This window comes from Bombus terrestris, chromosome 15 (genome assembly GCF_910591885.1).
Source record: "Bombus terrestris chromosome 15, iyBomTerr1.2, whole genome shotgun sequence".
Classification (NCBI taxonomy): Eukaryota; Metazoa; Arthropoda; class Insecta; order Hymenoptera; family Apidae; genus Bombus; species Bombus terrestris.
In genome coordinates this window covers 3,336,639-3,356,131 of record NC_063283.1, presented here as the reverse complement: position 1 = coordinate 3,356,131, position 19,493 = coordinate 3,336,639, and the positions used below count along the sequence as shown (strand labels likewise).

Below are 19,493 nucleotides of genomic sequence, written 5' to 3'. Positions count from 1 at the left end.
AATCGTGTTGGAGAGGAATTTCCGGTATTTCCCTGATCCAGCGATCGCTATGGTCGTTGTCTTGATAAATGGTGAATCAAAATGAGGAAGATTCGAGAACGAAGGAGAATCTACTTTCCACGGGCGTCCTCCGTGAGCCGAGGATATAGCGGCACCATTCTTCAATTCTAAATCGAATGGCCTCGGGCCCCATCCAACCAATGGCGGAGCCGTAATTTTAGATCCAAGCGCGCGCGCTATATTTCCCCCACAGTCCTGCGTCTTGGTGCTATTCCCTTGGTCCCGTCACTAATCGCCGGCCCGTTTCGACCAATGGCAATCCGGTTTAGACGAGAGTAGAAGGTTAGGAAATGGGTGACCGGGCATGGTGGGGCTGCAGCTGGCTCTCACGGCGCACAAGGCTATCCTTTGTCCGAAACTCGCTTGCGATTCGCCGCCGATGCTAAACCTTCAGGACGATAATAACCAAATAATTACGATAACGACCCTGGTGCCGGACAACGTCTATGCTTCCGGTCGAGATATTATTTCTCGTATCTACCGAATTTCACTTATCCAATTATATTTGGTACAGATAGACCTAACGCGAAATCGAACATTTTTTCATACAGGATGTCGTACTTTTGATTTCTTCGAAACGATCCTCTTACACCTTCGCGTCGATGTGTCTCGAACGTTACAGTTCGTACGCCTCGTGACAGACCTGTACCGAAGCTTATCGTTTCAGCGTGTCAGCCATCAACCGTCGTGAAAGCTTACAATCGAAGATCTTCTAGTACAGATTTGACGATAGGATGATTCGACGAGGTCGAAGTATCAGCGAGAATAGACGAAAATCCGCGGGATCTGTTTACCGTTACGGTAAGTAACTGGACAAACGATCGCGCGATTGCTCGTAGTGGTAATAAATCGCATCCATAAAGAGCGGTTAGGTTTATTGCGATCTCGCTTTAATTGCAACGACTCGAGTGTCTTTCGCCGGTTCGAAGGATCGTTCGTAACACTGGCGTAAAAATATTCTTGGTCGCCTACTCGAAAGTTATCAGCGTCGCTTTGTTACACGATCACGAGATTCCCATTCACCGGCGAGAGATCGGTTACTAGTTTTCGAGGCGAGCAAAGGACAGAAAGCAAGATGGATGTCGAAATCCACGGAGCGTTACTTGTCTCTCAACAAGGCATGGAACCCAGCCGTGCCTCATTAAGATCTTGAAACGATGCTTGCCAAAGATAGAGTCTCCGAAGGTTATTTGTTAATCTCGCCGCGATATTAACACCTGAAGAATTATCGGCGAAACATTACACGCGGAGACCGGATTCTTCGAGCTATTCGAACGATTCAACGTACGTCTTGCTAATGTATTCCAACGAGGTAAACGAAAGTGAGTAAACAACGCGATTTATCGAGAGAACTGTTGGACGACTGTTCTCGTAGAAGAGAAAAATCTGGACAAATTATACGGAACAGGAAATCCCAGCCGCCAAAGGCTGTTACAAAAGCATGGTAACGAACAATGTACGAAGAAGGGCACAGCCTTTTCAGCAATGCTTCAACTCCTCTGACTGACTAACGAAAAGTACCAGCTGCCCCCGAAAATTTTGGTCTTTCACTCTCTCTTTGTCCTTTAGACTTTAACGTTCGTTCGAGCCGTCACCCCGTGTACCAGACGCTAGGCGCAGTCGATGTATTATCGAGCAACTGCTTCTTTTTCTTCGACAATGTTCGTCAAGGTGTGCACGCGTCGGTACGTACACAGATCTACGTGAGAATATGTACGAACGTAGGCTGACCTCGCGGACCATTCTTCTTCGTTCCTCCTTCTCTCTTTCTCTTTCACGTTCTTTCCCTCTCCTCGGCTTGCCTCCTCTCGCTCTCTTTCGCTCGCCGTACCGCTCTCCTTGTCGCTCCACCTTTTCGCCTTCTCTCCTTGCCACTCACTCTTCCTCGACGATCCTCCACTGGTATAATGACCTCGGGAATCACTGCTCGGGTCGAACTAATGGAGCGATATCGTGCAATGAAATAATATACTGGAACAATGTGAAATTACAGCTCCGGCCGCTGCATTTACCGAGAGCAGACCAGAATTTTCAAGATTCTGTAGCGGCACACGAGTAGAGGACAATTCAAATCATGTTGTTGTTTTGCCTCGCAGTATCGAGATCGTTAGGATACGAGCAATGTAAGAATAAATAAATTCCGGGTAAAACAACGTCGCCGCTACGAGCAACCGTCCAACGAAGACGAATCTGAATTTTCCGACTGCCCCCCGACCAGTGCAAATTGACGCAACCAAAAAGAGTTTAGTATCTATCAGTATCGACGTGCTATCTAAGCGTCATCGCGAGTTATCTACCGAGTTATCGACGAGTAACTAGCGAGCATTTATTGAGTATTAATTAGCAATTTTACTTTGCCGTTTATACTACATTGTACGAGCGACTCAGCGAATATATGGCAGTCTGTATATTTATTTATTATTTTATGTATATTCGACGATTTAGACAACAAGCAATAACATCTAATAAATCTCACGGTCAAACATCCTATATACAAGTCCTCTACAATTCGCGACTTGATGATATATGCACCGAGACGCAAAGAGTAAACGGAGAAGAGACTAGCTCGTCTCCCCCACCCACTCCTTTTTTTCCTCTCGCCTGCTTAGTTCGAATAGCATCTTCTTTTTTTCTGTCTCTAATCAATCGAGAACGATGCACGACTCCTACAAACCGGTAAAGTCTCGGTCGTGGAGCCGACATTCAAACTCGTGTCGAAGAAACTCGCCATACCACTTGGCAAACGTTATGTCGGTACGCTAGGTATTATCCAACCTGGAACACGATGATCACGGTGTTCACGTTCAAAGTTACTCGAATGGAGCTGGTTAAGGTCGGAAGTGTATAACAAAGTTCTAAATGGGAAGACAACTTTATCGTCCGTTTCCTCGTGTCTCGGCCCTCGACGCTTCGCAAAAGTGATAACAAAAACGAAAATCCTGTTGATATGGTGAAAAGGAACGTGGATCGGCTCGTACTTTCGTCATATTTTAGCTTGCTAAGCGATGCAAGCGGCAATCGGATACCAGACGTACCGGCACAGTCGTCTTGTGACCCATTTATCGTTCGCTGCTGTCTAATGTTACCCGCGGGAAGAGTTGCATTGCAAGATTGCCGTGTGGGTTACGTGAAATTCACGATTTTAACGGCGCGATAAAGAAGTGACATTGACGAATTGGAATAGAACGGTTGGAACGCGGCACAGCGGAAGTGGGAAGGACATCATTATGTCGCGTTCATATATCAAAGCCTTAACATCCTTTTTCCATGCCTAATTATTTTGATAACGAAATCTGCGGCCAAATGTATTATGCGACTCCGTCTATGAGTCAACACTTGCAAGCAACGCTCTATTCGATCAACGATGGAATGATACAGATGTTTTTAATTTCAATCGAAACAACGTACATACCTACTGCAAAACTCATAGAAATATTTAAGACAATGGTATTGGTAATTGCGTTGGCTTTAGCAGCTCTATTTTAGTTCGCTATATTATTCTTTTGTGACGAACCAGAAGACAGTTACGTAGAGATCAGTTTATCTTGTACTTCCCAATTTTAGTGTACCGTGTCGACACGCAGTTGTAATTATAAAACGAATACGATGCTTATCAACCGCCTGTGTCACATGGAAAATTAAATCATACCTATATCTTGCGGATTTTATTGCAAAGATTATTTTATGCTTAAAATTGGCAAGTGCCGCACTTACACTTACGAACCAGAGTAGCCGTTATGTAAAAAAAGAGAAGCAAAGGGGAAAAATGGCGAGTAAAAATATAAAATCGAGTTTCTATTCAAGAGTCTCTATATCCGAATATTTTTGTTACTATCAGAATAGGCAAATATAACGACTAGTGTTTTCGACTCGGCGCTGAAAACGAACAGCGAGCGAACGACGTGGGCTAGAAAGAAATATCATCATGATGCGTGTTTAGACACGGGTTGCATCCCAGCGACGAAAGGTGCGACATATAAAAGAGAGGGAGAAGAACGAACGGCGACAGAAAGAGAGAGAGAGAGAGAGAGAGATCTAAACGTGAGGACAGAAATGACAATAGTCAGCGTACAGGAAGTATTACGAGCTGAAAAAAGAAGAACGATATGCAGTGGCTCATGAAAATATTCAAACACTTACCAAGTAATCTTTTCGTGAATATATTGTGTGGAACTTTTCGAAATTTCATTAATGTTAAACACGACTATCGTGATTATAATAGTAAAATTAGAAAGCAAGCCGAAAATGTATAATTTACGAGACTTACTTGCCGCAAACATACGCTTAATGGAAAATTAATACACAGTATCAATAGTAATCTCAGACGTACAATTAGTGTAACAGATGGTCTCGATACATATTGCGGCTTATTAATATATTGAATAATTGACTGTTCAAGTGTTTCGTATAGTATATATACATTTATAAAGTTTCTAGTATCGTTGAAATGCTTAGGTGAACCACTGTATAACCGAATACGAGAATGAAGAGATACGAAGAATAACCGAAAATAAAAGAGAAAGAAAGATAAATCGGATAAGGAGGAGTTCCGGGGATAAAAATGCAAGTGAAAATAAGATAAGAATAGAAATTGAAAAGCAAGAATAGCGAGGACGCACGATGGAGAAACAGTGGGAGATACCACGTTCGTTGCACGTTCGCAACGTGCAGGCGTGCGCAGAGACACATGCACACGCGATAACGTTGACAATGGGTGTGGACATACACTTGTATCAACTAATATCGTCATTTTGACGTCGCGGTAAAGCAGAGCTTTGTGCGGATGAAATTCGATGGCCGATCCAAAAAGACAGATTAAAATGCAACAGATCACCGTCGCCATCCGTTATCGGATTAACGTTCCCAGTTTTTTTACTAGTAGATCTAACGGGCCGTTTCGCAAATTGTGCCGTTTAACGGGAAATCTATAAATTTATTGCTCGCCGACGGAAAAAAAGGCATGCGACCCGTTTTCAGGACAATCCACGCGTTTCACTTGGACAGGTTGATTGTATTATTCGATATTATTAATAATTTCACAGGCAGTCCATAGCGTGTATTCTGTATTTCACTGGTTCTAATTCCTAAATCAGAAATATTTTATAATTCAATTGATCTTTGATACTTTCATTACGTAACAAGCGAGAGATTCGAGTAAGTTGTCGAATAAAGTATAGGTACTATAAATTTCACATTTTAAATAGTATTATACCGGCGAATTTATTAACGAAGTTGTTAGATTTCGTTGCCTATGAAAGGTTAGAAGGATGTATTTTTGCATCTATAGATTGGCTAACACAATTGGTTTACTAGTCACAAATTACGAATCACCAATATTAATAGTCTTGCGTAGCACATACAGGAACAGGTTGGCTGATGAAACAAATGAAACTGCAGGTTATCTGATCATCTTATCTGACGAAAAATTACGAAACGATGAAAAAATATTTTCTAACCTATGACTTGTAACTTGTCAATTTACTCATACAAACATCATTAGCTAGGGATCTTGTTGATAAAGATATTACCGAAATATAAATAACGAAATAATTACATAGCTCTGAAACTATCCGTACTAAATATTTCTTTATTCGATTACACCGTTAAATGGTTAACTTAACACCAAATCAAACTCCTAAGCTAAAATTACTTATGCTTCGAAACTAAACACAGTTACCCATGTGACCATACGTTAAATTACCGACAGATTAGGCGGTTGTGTCTTAAGACCACGAAAGTGCTGACTCATAGAGGACACTTTAGGAAACTAGTAGACGATTCGTTCGGATTTCAATCGTCACGATTTATACGTACATCGTTTGTAGTGCTATTGACCTTTTTGTATGTTTGCAATTTGTTTTTCTAAAAACCGCTTATGGATTATCGGGGACGTGTAAAACGAAAGATTTCTTCAGTTTCGGCTGGTTTTTTAAATCATTGCTAAATTTCGCGAATTACGATCGCGTCGAATGTAATCGCCGGTGAATTAGCGTCCAGGGACCACGTGTTAAAAACTAGGATGCAAAGTAATAGAAACGAAAGAGAAGAAGATAATCGTTGTTACTTTGTACATTATCGATCGAGAATTTCATAAATCGGTCAAAATTGCCTGTAAGGCCTACTTTCTTGATTTATGACGGGTAAAAGCGGATCTTATGAGGATAATACACAAGGTATATCTAAAATTTAACTAACCTAAGAATGCAACCAACGAATGCAGCTAACAAGTGTAACCAACGGAGCCGAATATCCACATATTCGTAAGTATTATACACGCTTTCGTTACGAATTTGTTGCATTTTCTTTACCGTTTCGTTTATTTCGTACAAGATAAATATAACGTTCAGATAGAAAAGTGAAAATAATTGGATCTGTAGGTACTTAAAAATCTTGATAATCGCAATAAAATATGTCTGAACCATATAGACCGTTCTATGGAAGCTACTTGCGCTGTTGCACAGCACGATTTAAATAATACATGGGACAGATAACTGGTAGACAAAACTGATAAAACGAAAAAGAAATTGTATCGCGAAAGAGATAATTTATCAAGTACAAAGGGGACAAAATTACCGGTGTACAATATGAATTTTACAACTAAAATCGACTACTCGCTGCAACACGTCCGTTATATTTTACAAGGAGAATGATCATTAATATCGTTTATTGATATTAATTTCTGTCAAGCTTCGTAATTATCTGACAGGGCATGTGATCATTTAATGGATTATTATGCGCTTCCATCTGAGTATTAACTCATTTTCCACGTTTTAAAAAACAGCTCGACACGGTTCGTTGGTAATTTTCGAAATTGTTTACACGCGATGCCTGGGCTCATTTACACATGGCGAAAAATATTTTATAAAATATTAATATGCGCAAAGTTTGCGCTTTTCGCCCGATATTACCGTAACAAAATATTCCCACTTGGAATGAAAAATTAACAAGGGGAAATTTGATCGTGGCCGCGTTAGCGAGACCAAAAGGATGCTTGGAAAAATAATTTCTCTGTGTAGGCATCGCACGAATCGGTGTAAAGAAAACGCGTCGGCGTACAGTCGATGCAGCAAATAAGAATAATATCAAACGACACGGACGAGTAAAACTCACATTGAATATCGAGTCGTCGGGTCGTTTGATAGAGTGCCATTCCACGCAGTAACCACAAAGTCGTCCTTTTGCCGGTTCTCTCTCGAGCGCGGTTCGTTAGATCGTGCTTTCGAGCACTAATGCCGCTTTGAAGTTTTTCGGGAGGCGTTCCAAGGCGTTGCATCGCCCGGCGAAGAGTAGATAAAGACAAAAAGAAGGTGCCGCGTCATTTTCGTCAATTTAACTTGGGTCTCCCTTCCTGGTAGGCCACGTAGGATCGCTCGGCATTTCATCCCCCACCGAACCACCCTTCTCGCCACGTCCGCCCCTGTGGGCCACTCACCCCCACCGTTCGTATTCGCCTCGTCTCACTTCGTCTCACCCCTCCGCGCGCGGCTTGCTTCGCCTCGTCGAAGCGAGGTCAATCGACGGAGAGGGCTGAAGACGACCCCCACCCTTCGTCACCAGCCTCCCTACCACGGCTACTCAATATCGTTTCATTACGCACCCTGCTCCGCCATACCCATCCTCCACTTCCACCCTCGGAGTCTCGCTACCCGCCACCCTCGCTGCGCCTGCACCGACACCCGTCGCCACTGCACCCTCCCATCTTCCTCGCCCTGATCACCCCTGACCCTCCTCCATGCCCCTTACTCCTCCCTTTCCTCCACCGACTCCTTCTTCTCCTCCTCCTTCCTTCTCCTCCTTCTCCTCCTTCGCCTTCATTCTCTCCTCCTCCTCCTCCTCCTTCTCCTCCACCACCTCCTTCTCCTCGTTCCCTTGCCGTTTCACCCCCTTGAACGTCTCGTTCCTATCTCGGCGACGAAACACGAATGCCCACGAATTTTTATTGTTACTTCTCGCGCTGCTTCCTCTCGCCTCCCCCTCTCACGACCTTTTTTTTTTATGCGCCTTTTAACGATCAGCAGTAACTGCACCCACCCGAACACTCCTGCTTTTCCTACCTCCTCATCCCTCTTCGCCATTCTCGGTCCTTTCCTCCCTTGCGCCTTGGAGGCGAGCGTTTTCGAGAAAACCGGTGGTACGGGTATGAGTATGGTACAATGGGAAAAAAAAGAACGGAATAGACGAGCGGAAAATTGTACCCTTGCAAAGTATTCGTTTATCTTGCACAATGTAACGAGCAATAGGGAGAGCAAATAAACTTTCGGCCGTCGAATTTTTTGTTTTCAATTTGATGAAAAAACAAATCTCTCTCTCTCTCTCTCTCTCTTTCTCGTTGTATCTCGCGTCGATCAGCACGAATTTTCATAGGCCTACCCCGGTTCGATCGTGTTACGTACAAAATTTTTAACGTTCCATTTTAATTTTCGACGGTGTACATCACAACGGGGATTTTCATTCGATATGTATGTTGTACATATACTTCTCTAGTTTGAATGCATCAGCAACGAGCGTCAACAAATGCTCTCCGAGCGAGTACACGTGGCGTACCTATCTGTCAGAGCTGCAGATCTGTCTGCAAATATTTTCACTCTGTATATACGTACTCTACACGTCGATCCTCTTGTTCCTGGTAATCTCCCGTGTCGTGTGGTTGTGCGACGTCCTCGCGAGAATACAGCCACGGCGAATCGGCATCCTTACCGTTCTTAATCGCGACGTGCAAAAATCTCGCGGCCCGATGTCACGTCCAGCATCGATCCGAAGATTCGAATCGATGGGAAATGGCATCGCTTCATTATCTCCGGTTCGACACGCACGCAACAGTCACGCGTGATCAATCCGTTCGATGTAGATTACCAGTTACGACCACTTTCCGTACTCGAAAATTTTCAAAACCCTCGGCATCGATCGCCGCGCGTACACGTTCAAGCAACACGTGCAACGTAACAGGTCGCGATAGCGGTTGCTCGCGTGAGGCAGAACGATCGCGGTCGGTTCACAGCGAAGTCGCAAGAGCGTGGAGCAACATCTTGATATCTCGGAGCATAATCGACGACACTGAACCACGATGACGACGACGACGGCACTGACACCATGAATTTCTTTCACGGTCCTACGGAACACTCGACAACTCTCTCTCTCTCTTTCTGTATCAGGTCACGTTGCACCACCAAAGAAAGAGCGCTACTGGTGCGAGATGTGAGAAATAGAGGCACTCGTGGATTTCAAAAGCCTGCTGCTATCCTTCGTCACCCTTTCCCGAACGCTTACTGGTTGATCTCCGAAGATCATGGAAGTCTCGAGAGGAGTACGCCGGCAGAGGTCTAACGCGCACATACGCAGCTCTTCCTCGCGCTCTCCTACACCCCGCGTTTCCGCTTTCTCTTTCTCCTTTTCTCGGCAACGAGCCACTACCACCTTGCTTTTTAGAATCTTCGGCGGCCGAGAGAGGAGGAGAACCGATCGCGAAGAAAAAAGTGGAAATACCAGGGGTTTGGGAAGAAATCGAAGGGCGGGTGTAAGAGTTGGGAGAGGGCGGGGGAGGATCGGGCGAGGTGGAAGGATCGAGGGGGTTGGGAAGGACTCGCGAAAATTTCTCGACCACCAGCGGCAGCTGCGTTCCGAAATGAGGAGAGACGCGAACGAGAGAAGAGGTAGTAGGGACAACGAAGCTAGTCTGATGGGGGAATAAAGGTAACGGAGGGGTCGCGAGGGGGCCGCAAGGTGGCGGAGGAGAAGGAAAAAGGGGGACGTAGGATGAGGTTACGAAAGTGGAGGAAGAAGCGTAACGGCGAGTGCACGCAACAGCGGCGCGCGTGGAAACGCGCCTTCTACGAGTAGCAGAACTCTTCTCTTGACGGACTAACCCAAAGGCGGAAGAAGGAGGGAGCGAAGGGGGAGTAGGAGAATAATGGTGGGGGCGTAAGCGACGAGCGGGCAATAGAGGGATGCGGATCGGGAAGAGGGAAAAGGGAGAAGGAGAAAGAAGGGAGGTAGTAAGAAGAAGAAAAGAAGGTTTCGGGCGGCGGCCGGGATCGCTCGGTTGTCTGTGGTCAAGGCACGCAGCTTGTGCAGTATTCTCTGCGCGCCTTACTCTCTTACGTAGAAGCTGTCGCGGGTGCGATGGTGTCGGCGCTGCCCGAGGCAGCTTCCGCGGAGAGGGGCTGCCGCACGAGAGCAACGCTATACTTCTTTTTCGTCCGTCTCACGACCGTCTGATCGAAAACAAAATCGACAATTTTCCGTCGAATATTTTCTAATTTCCAACTTTTCGAAATACTCATTTTTAGGTGTAAATAGATTTGGAAAAAAAAAAGATATATCTGCGAATATAATTAAGAATACAGTCTGTTTTCCGATAATTGCGCATTCACGCGTACAAGATTCCCATTTTCGTCCGTTCGTTGTCCGAAAACGAACTCGTAAATGGAGCAAAGATTAAAATTCGCAACTGGGAAGTTTAGCCTTATCTGTGGCACGACGTCGGGAGAGGTGTTATTTCATGAAAATTGTACAGAGAGGTGAAATATTGTAGAATTTAGCAACCCTCGGAGAGATATACGCGCGAAATATTGCTCTGTTTCTCGACAACGTGCAACCACCCTGTTGAACGTACGGACACGAGTAGGAGTCACGCCTGGCTCACAGTCAACCAGGATTCGGCGTTTCGGGTTCGCAACAGGTCTCACCACCGGCGTTCGTTCTCTCTCTTTCTATCTTTCCCTCTTCCCCTCTTTGACCCCTCTGCCACCCGTTCCCGCCCTCATCCTCTCGCCACTCAAACCCCAGACTCACCCCACCCTTCGCAGCCTCATCTCTCTCTCTCTCTCTCTCTCTCTCCTGCATCACACATAGATGCTTGACTCTGTTATTGTATCTATATATCCTTGACATATTCGGAGAGTCACCAGCATGTGAGATTCGGAACGTGAGTCAACATGATCGTACGAATTATCCCTAACATCTGTATATAGACTGCCATAGAACGTAACAATTATATGATTATCAGTTATTCAAAAATTATGGTTCGAGATTAAAGAGAAAAATGTTAAGGAATAGATTCGATGCGAGCTCTCCGATCGCAGAGTTCGCGACCCAGAGAGGGATGAAACCGTTGGTCGCAATTTAACTCACCGACTACGAAGACCATATTCTTTGTCCATCGCAGCAGCTCCCGTCGGATGTGTCTGCGTTCCTGTATGCAACGGGCATAGGGGCAATCCGCCATTTTTGAAATCACATCTTAGAATGAATGTGTGTGCGTGCCGGCCGGGTGCGCCTGCCTCGAGTTCCCGCGTGGATGTCCACCCCCCACGCCACCGGCCGTCCTCCGTCCACGTCCTCGTCGTCGTTGTCGTCGTCGTCGCCGTTGTCGTTCCCGTCCTCGTCCTCGTCCTCCTCCACCTCCTGCTCTTCCTTCCGTTTCCCTTGCTCCTGTCTCAACGTTCGATCGATCGACTTTCTCGATCCGCTGCTCCTTTTGATTTCGTTCGTCGTAGTTCGTCCAATGTTTCTTCGTCGTTGGACGCGCGCCGTCGACTCAAGGCGTGCGCGAGCAGGATACGAGGGGAGAAGGTAGTGCACACTGCCGCTCTAACGTGCACGCTGGATACGACGTCACGCGTGGCGTAACGTGCACCAAGACCGGGCAAAATGTTCGAGGGCCGATGATGGAAGCCCGATGGTCAAGTTAGTGTTGGCGATCGCGATTTTCGTCAACGTTCTTGTCTTCGTCTTCCTTCTCCTTCTATACTTCTTTGTCGCCGTCGTCGTTGTCGTCGTCGTCGTCGTCGTCCTCGTGTTGTTGTTGGTGTTCGTCGTTGTCGTCGTCGTCGTTGGTGTTCGTCGTTGTCGTCGTCGTCGTCGTCGTCGTCGTCGTTACGTCGGCTATGGCGGTGCTTCTTTGCAAACGTTGGAGGGATGGTGAGCCGATAGCAGCGTCGGTGACGGTGGCGGTGGCGGTAGCGGTAGCGGTAACGGCGGCGGTGGCGGTGGCGATAACGGTGGCGGCAACGGCGGCGATGTTGCTGGAGTAGGGATGAGAACGCCGAGAAACGACTACTCTCTCGTGTTGAGACAGGGTTAGGGCACGGAAACGCACAACATACGTGCACGCTTGCGCCCTGAACGGTGCGAGAGTGCAGTCTGTCGCCGCCGGCAAGTCCTGCCTTTTACTTCCTCTTTCGGCTTTCTTTCGCTTCAACCGATTTCGCCGTTCACGCTCACCCCTCCGATCCTCTCGTCCGGCCTCCTTTCGAGGAAACCGCTACTCGATCGAACGTTACCTGTAACACAAATTTCGGAATCTTCGTTATCCTTCCCCCGATACCATCGTAATATAACATCGCTTTATCTATAGACACGATCGATCGATCTCTCGATCTCTCGATCGGTTAGATTCCTTTCACGATCGACGAACGACCGAAACGATCGAGACACTGTTCGATCCTGATCACGGTTGCTCGAGAAATCGGACGAGCATTCGAGGTAGACAAAGGTTCTCGCGACACCTGCGTGTAAGGAGCGATGGGTGCTGGCCCCACCCCGAAACAGAAAGGGTGCCGCTACTCGAAATGAAACATTGCCGGTAAGAAGAACGTCAGGGCCGATGGTGTAGGTAGGAAAGGTAGTAGGGGAGACTCGCACTCTCGCGCGGTGACGCGATATGGGCAGGAAGGGTAGGAGGATGGGGGGTGGCGAGGGGACAGGAGAAAGGGGAAGAGGAAGAGGCGCGCAGGGTGGTCGGAGGGTAGCTATAGGGGCGGATTCGCGCGTTCTACGCCTGCAAGGGGGTGGGAGAGCGTACCGCCGAGAGAAAGAGAGAGGAGGCAGAGTGCGCCTAATATGCAACAAGAGAAAAAGAATTGGCGATCAATAGGTAGTAGCTGGTAAGCGTCCTTTCATCCGCCCCCGCGGACACCCTCGTCCTTTCTACTTGCCCTATTCCCCTCTCGACCACCGTTCACCTCCTTCCTTCTCGGTTCCCTCTATCCTCGGCCCCCCCTTTGCGCCCCCGTGTCCTACCTTACCAGCCCCTTGATTCTCTTACGTTCATCGCGAAACTCCTTCGCTCCATCGCCTTTGTTGTCGAGATATCCGCCCTACTCACGCGCCTAACTTCCTCTTCGTCGCCGAAAATCAAACATCACCTAATTTGCCTTTCTCTATTTCGCCTTCCACCTTTTTCCCACGCGGGCCCATTTTCTCTCTCTCTCTCTCTCTTACTCTCTCTCTCTCTCTCTCTCTCTCTCGCATCAAGGTTTTCCCTTTCTTTTCGTTCGCTTTTCCACCAACAAACTTTCGAGTAACTCTCGGCTACACGTGCTAGCGGACGACACGAGCGGAATAGCGCGTGCTCACATATACGAACAAAGAGAATAGTTAGGTGGCTTCGAAATGTAACTTCTCTTACATGTGTGATGCACATCTTATTCTAATCTTAACAACGTGGACGAGATTGCACGGCAATTAAACGATGTTCTTAGCCTCCCTCGTTCTTTAGAAACTTTAAAGAGAAGATTCCAGCAATGTTCTCTCTTTTTTTTTTAATGTAAATGTTCTACCTGATCGTAAATTCTGTAATAAACACGAGGTAGCGAGACTTGAGGTTGCCAGCGGACAGGGTCGGGATCGATCTTCATCTACTTGTCAGGAGGCGGAAGATCGATAGTATTTCGTTGATATGACACATACGGTGTAGGTGATCAAAATCGGAGCGGCAGCATTCGTTAAAAGCGTTTGATTCTCTGTGTTGATATTCCACTCGCGCATGGACGCCGTTCGATGAATAGAAGCTAGCCGTGGGCTAGTACGGCGATATCACTGACGCTGGAAGATCGATTGGATACTCGTGCTAGGTAAGCCTATACGAACAATATCGATGAAACATACGGCACTTTCTGTTCTGCAGTTCTACACGTTTGTTCCACATTTTCCGAGGGTCGCGTGAGGATGCATCCAAGTTTTCGTCGGCGTCGTTAAACTTTCACAAGCATCCGCTGCTCGAAAGAGAAAAGAAAAAAAAAGAACTTGAAATTTCGTTGACGTTTTGATAGTGGTACTCGAGTAATTAGGGAAATTCCACCGGTAGTTTCCCATAATCTCTCTATCTCCCCTCAACCGTCCCCAATCGTTAGAAAAAAAAAAGCGAACGCTTTTGCTACGCGTTCCACTTTCAGCTCGGTGCGCCTCTGTGTACGTGTACGGGAGCTTCTACCGATGTCATTGAACCTTCGCAGGCATGCTGGGCGAGGGAAAAGTGACTAGACTCTCAGAGTACCTTGAAGTGGTCGGAGTTCTAAGATGCTCGAGTTTTGCCATATTAAGTATTTCTTTGTTCGACCTTTCGATTTCGACGTTTATCTTCCTTTCGTTTCTTCCTCTTTTCAATTTCTAATTACATACGCTTGCGTTCTCGAATATCTTGGGACTTCTTCTTTAATAAAATTTCGATATTTCACGCGATTTAAGAATATCAAATTGCACGCATTTTTAAATAAAATAGTCGACACGTTCGCAGTACAGGTGCTTTCTCTATAAAATAAGAAGTTAGACGAGTCATTACGATACAACTCGTCGATAACGAACGAAGCACAATGAGTATCCTAAGATTTTTCAGCTAATAAATATTTTAATCATGGTTATACGTTTGGGAATTTAAATAACCTTACGTAGTAGCCGTTCGATCGGCCGATCGAATTCGAAAAATTATTTTTTCACGACTCGTTTAATTCTGCGGATGTAGAAGAGCTAACAACTCTCCTTGGTGTATCTGTACATCTTGGACGGTCACCTTACTCGCTCGGTTCCTAATCGATTTTCCCATTACGCGAATCCGGGGAGTGCTTCGCACACACTCGCTTCGTTTTCCGTCGTTCCGTGTCCAGCCTGCATTTCCGTCGACGAACAAACGGTCTCGATTCCCCTGTCCCATCTTCCCTCACTATCTCACCGTCCTTCTCTTTCTCTCTTCTTTAAGTACATCCACACGGCCATTTCTACTATCCATGTTTTCTTTTCTACATCTCTGCAATGGCCTTGCACTATGCGGACTTGTCGATTTCAAGCCGACGTAATCGCGATTTCAACGTACTCTCTGACAATCGTAGAAAGGTACAACGCTTACAAATCGGCCGATCGTAGATCATCGTTAGCATTGTTGCAAATGGGGCACGTCGTTTCCCAAAACCGCCAACTCTCGGACGATCGATAAGATCTTATAGTTAATAGTAGGCTATTCGGTAGAAGATTTGGAACATAGAAGATAGATCAGAATTTTGTAGATCGTTGTTCATCGAAATACGGATGATAAAGCTGGAATTTTACGGATAATCGTTGGACGAAGAGTAATCGAAAGAATCGGACCGATCCGACTGAAATTCCTTCCAGTCGATTTCTGGTTAATTAGACTCGTGATTAGAATATATCGATCGTTGTAACGAGTACCCTCGGCCAGAACGGTAAAAGTTAATAAGTAGTCGCGAAGTCGTTGGCGCGTGACTGTCGAGGAGCGCGCAAAGATTCGTCGCGTTCGATCGGAGGTCGCTCGTAACGTCATTCGAAGTTGAAGTATTTTTTTCGTGGCGGAAGAAACTCGATGACGAGGGAGGAAGATAGAGAAGCGTGGCGGTGGGGAGGGCAGAGTGTAGGACTGCTTCAGGAAGAGCAGTCAGGGGCGGTCGAGAAGGAGGATGAGGATGAGGATGAGGACGAGGATGAGGATGAGGAGGTGGAGATGGAGATGGTAGAGGAGGAGATGGAAAAGGTGGAGGATGAGGTGGAGGAGAGAAGTGGGGGAGATGGTGCACTCGGTTTTTTCTCTGCTGGGGGAGGCAATGGGCGCGAGGCAAGGGTGCGTTGGATTCGGTTACTTGGTCTCACCCCTTGGACCACCTCCACCGGCGGTTCTAGCGGCAGCAGCAACAGCGGCGACGGTGGCGGCGGGGCAGCGGTGGCGGCGGCGGCGGCGGCGGCAGTCGTGCACTCTCTTTCTCCATCTACCTCGACTGCTCCTCTTTTCTCTATCTCCTTTTTCGTCTTTCTTCCCCGCTCACTCTCGGTCCCTCGCACGGCTTTCGTTTTCTCTTTCTCGCTATCTCGCCTTCTCTTCCACTTTTTCTCTCCCTCTGTTCCGTATCCGTCTCTGTTCCACGCGCCTCAGCACGGTGCTTCTCGTTTTTTTAACGAAGGATCCGCTCAATACCTCGGCTGTCATAACCTCCCGGCACCCTTCCAGGGTGGCCCGGCTGCCACAGCAAACCCACCCTCAACCCTCCGCCTTGCGCCTCCACGGGGCCCACCGACCCTCCCGACCGACGAGCCACCACCTAGCACCCCCGCGCTCTCATTCCTCTTCCCAGTTTTTAACGTTTCGTTCGACGTTTCCCTCCGGGCGAGAGCCAGGGACGGCGTAAAGGGGGAAGTGCATTTCGTCGTTACTTTGTTTTACGTCCTTCCTCGCCTCCTCCTCTTTCTTCCTCCTCTATTCTTTTCTCTTCGTCTTCGTCCCTCTTTTTCTTCCCCCTCGGCTCACATACGACCACGCGTATATCCTCTCACGCATACTCGTTCACGGCCTCTTTTTCTTCTTTCCCTTACCGACACCACCCCTCTCTTCTTACTCTCTTGCTCTCTTCCTCGTCACGTCTCCTTCTTTTCTCTCCGGTCCAGTGTCCTCCATCCACCTCGCCCCGTACCTCCGCTGACGCCGCCACCCTCCAGGCCACACACGCACTTCGCCGGTCCTCCCTTGCTTTCGCACCCCGAGTTTTTCGTACGTTCCACGACGCTCATATTTAAAGGCCACCTGTGCTCTTTGAATCGCCTCGCGGAACGGTTCTTCCACCGGGATACCGTTGACTTTCAATTTGACCGAACACCGTGGAAGGACGATGCGCGAGAGCGTAAAAATTCTTTTTACGAAGCAACTGACTTTTTACGGAAAAAGAAACATTAATGTGCGAGCGAGATTCTGGTCCGGTTGTTTTAGAGAGGGTGACACAATTGACCACGAAACCCTCGTCGCGCTCGACCTCTTTTGATCGAATCTGTGAACGTTGAACGGTTGGCTGCACCCCCGAAATCGTGTTCGGGTTTGCAAAGATTTTTAAATTCTGGCACAGAATCTGTACGATGGTCACCTATCGCGTTACATACCTATACATGTGCTATATCACCATGTACCTATATCTCTGACATTTTTTAACGTACGATAGACATCTGAGAAATTGGTTTCAAAGTAATTCAATCGAGTCGTTGACTCGACTAGTCGACTCGTACTTTAAATCTACTATATTAATTGTATTATTCGTTGCGAAATATTCAACGTGGATCGTCGAAATTCTGCATTTCGAGAGAACGGCTTTAGTCCGATGCCTGACTCGGTTGTCTGATTTACTGACACGAGGCAACTCCCAGAGAGCGTGGAAAATACAGCCGCGAAGTTAAAGGGAGTAATAAGTAACAGGGATGCACAGAAGGCTATATAGGTAGGTCTTTTCTTCCCTCGAGTTCCGACACGTTCGTTTGCAACTTTCTTCTTACCCACAGATATAGACCAATTCGTCGAACAACCTAGTGATCATCGAGTAGGAATTACGTTCATTTCCTCTATAATTCTTTCTTTTTTTTTTATTCCTCTACATACCGCGTTAGCCGTTTATTTGGCAAATTGGTTAACTCAACGAAACAAAGTGTACGTAAAATTGATGAAATTATGCAAACTAAGCATCGGTCGAGTGTTCTGCGATTAAAAATTTCAAAAAATCCGATTTACCCGTGCATAGGTATACTTTGGCCCGCATGCAATCGGCGTCCGTGCGAAAAGTGGTCTCCGTTGGACCGCTTTTGAAAACACACAAGATATACTAATTTCGTAGATCTGAAACGAGAACGCGCGAGGCAACAACAAAGAGGAGGTACAGAATCGAGGAACGTTTTGAGGGAAATTGTATGGAATACTGGAAGAGATACTCCTCGTGGCCGGTGAGAACGCTTAAATCCTGTTTGGAGGCTCTCGAGAATCCTGTGTTAGAAGTACCAGCACGACATGGTTCTCGGGGAAGCAACAGTTCGTTCCGCTCCCCCTCCTCCCGCCCGCCGCCGCTTCCACCCTCTGGTATCCTCCTTTTGCTACCCTAAACCGTTGCCACCAAAGCACAGAGTTACCCCACCCCGTTCTCTCCGTGAATCTCCTCTCGCCACTGTGATGCTCCTCGTCGTTTCTCCTCGAACTCGCTCTCTCCTTCTCTTTGCACGCTTCCATGACTATACTTTGGATGTCTACTAAATTTAGGCTCCCGTTTCTCTCGCCTTTCTCTCTTTCGCTCGCTCGCTCGCTCGCTCGCTTACACACAGTCACACACACACCACTTTCTCCTCCTCTGTACACCTTTTTCTTATTCCGCTGCTCTACGGTTACGAACACACTTTGGACACCTTCGCCGACTCTTGCTGCTCATACCGACTCGCAGAGTAAAAGGGATACGACCCCTAACACTTCAGACGCCATTTTCTACCCCGTATAAAACGACGGCGTGAGATTTAGCCCATATCTCTTAGGGCCAGAACGCAATAAATATCTGCGACCCACGATCACGCCGCTGACTTCTCCGTCTTTAATTATATTTTCCATTGCCCTGCACTTTTTGCGTCGGTTACCGGCCATGGGAGATCCGAGGATTCATCGAGTGTCGCAGATGTCGTCGATTGTTAAATAGTCGATGGAAACTTTGCACCGCGCTCGACTTTGCTACAGCTGCGCGAAGGATTTGCACGGCGCGTCGATACAATGCGGTCGACGTTTAACACGTGTGTTGAACAAATCACCGTATGTACAGACATACTATACTGGCTGGTGAAAGTGTTTCAACGTTTACTCTAGGCAATTTTTATACATGTATTATGCAACATGTGTTATCAGAATGTGTTTGTAATTTCATTTACTGGTAGGCAGATAGCAGTATCGTGATTGTATTGGTTATATTTGAAGGCAATCTGAGAATATTATACAGTGTATAGAAATTGCACGATATTTATTACCATCGAAGACACGTTTAGTAAAAAATTAAAATAGAGTACGAATAATCGTATCAAATATATCTACGTGTAATAAGCGTGTATTAAAGATAATTGAGCTTTAATTACCTTCGCGATCTTTGTGAAAAGTACGTTTGTATCGGATATCTTGTAATTTCCATGTATATATTTTCAGATTTGTTTCAAACTTACCAACGTTATCACGATAGTCGAGTCCCGTAACAGGATTAATGAAATTTCAAAATGTTTCTCACAGCATACATAATCTGTTCGTAAAACGTGTCTAAAAGTGTTGAAGCTTTTGAATGCTGTAATTTTTCCCAGTTTTGAAGGAAATGTAGAAGGCGACGTTTTCACCAGACCACTGCTGGTTTTTATAAAATATTATGTTGCATATTTAT

General features: G+C 46.5%; 1 protein-coding gene across 9 annotated transcripts in view; it reads right to left on the bottom strand.

Annotated features, from left to right (window-relative positions):
* The window catches only part of LOC100645656 (mushroom body large-type Kenyon cell-specific protein 1), an 86,763-nt gene that overhangs the window by 24,278 nt on the left and 42,992 nt on the right, over positions 1–19,493 (bottom strand). For 4 of the 9 annotated variants that reach the window (XM_048412841.1, XM_048412843.1, XM_048412840.1 and 1 more), the window contains exon 2: positions 11,191–12,341. In XM_048412841.1, coding sequence (XP_048268798.1) covers positions 11,191–11,284 — 94 coding nt within the window. In that variant the 5' untranslated portion in view covers positions 11,285–12,341. Of the gene's footprint in view, positions 1–7,170; positions 7,226–8,660; positions 9,697–11,190; positions 12,342–19,493 lie in introns of those variants that run through there. The other 5 variants (XM_048412839.1, XM_020867129.2, XM_048412846.1 and 2 more) reach the window with 2 other exon arrangements.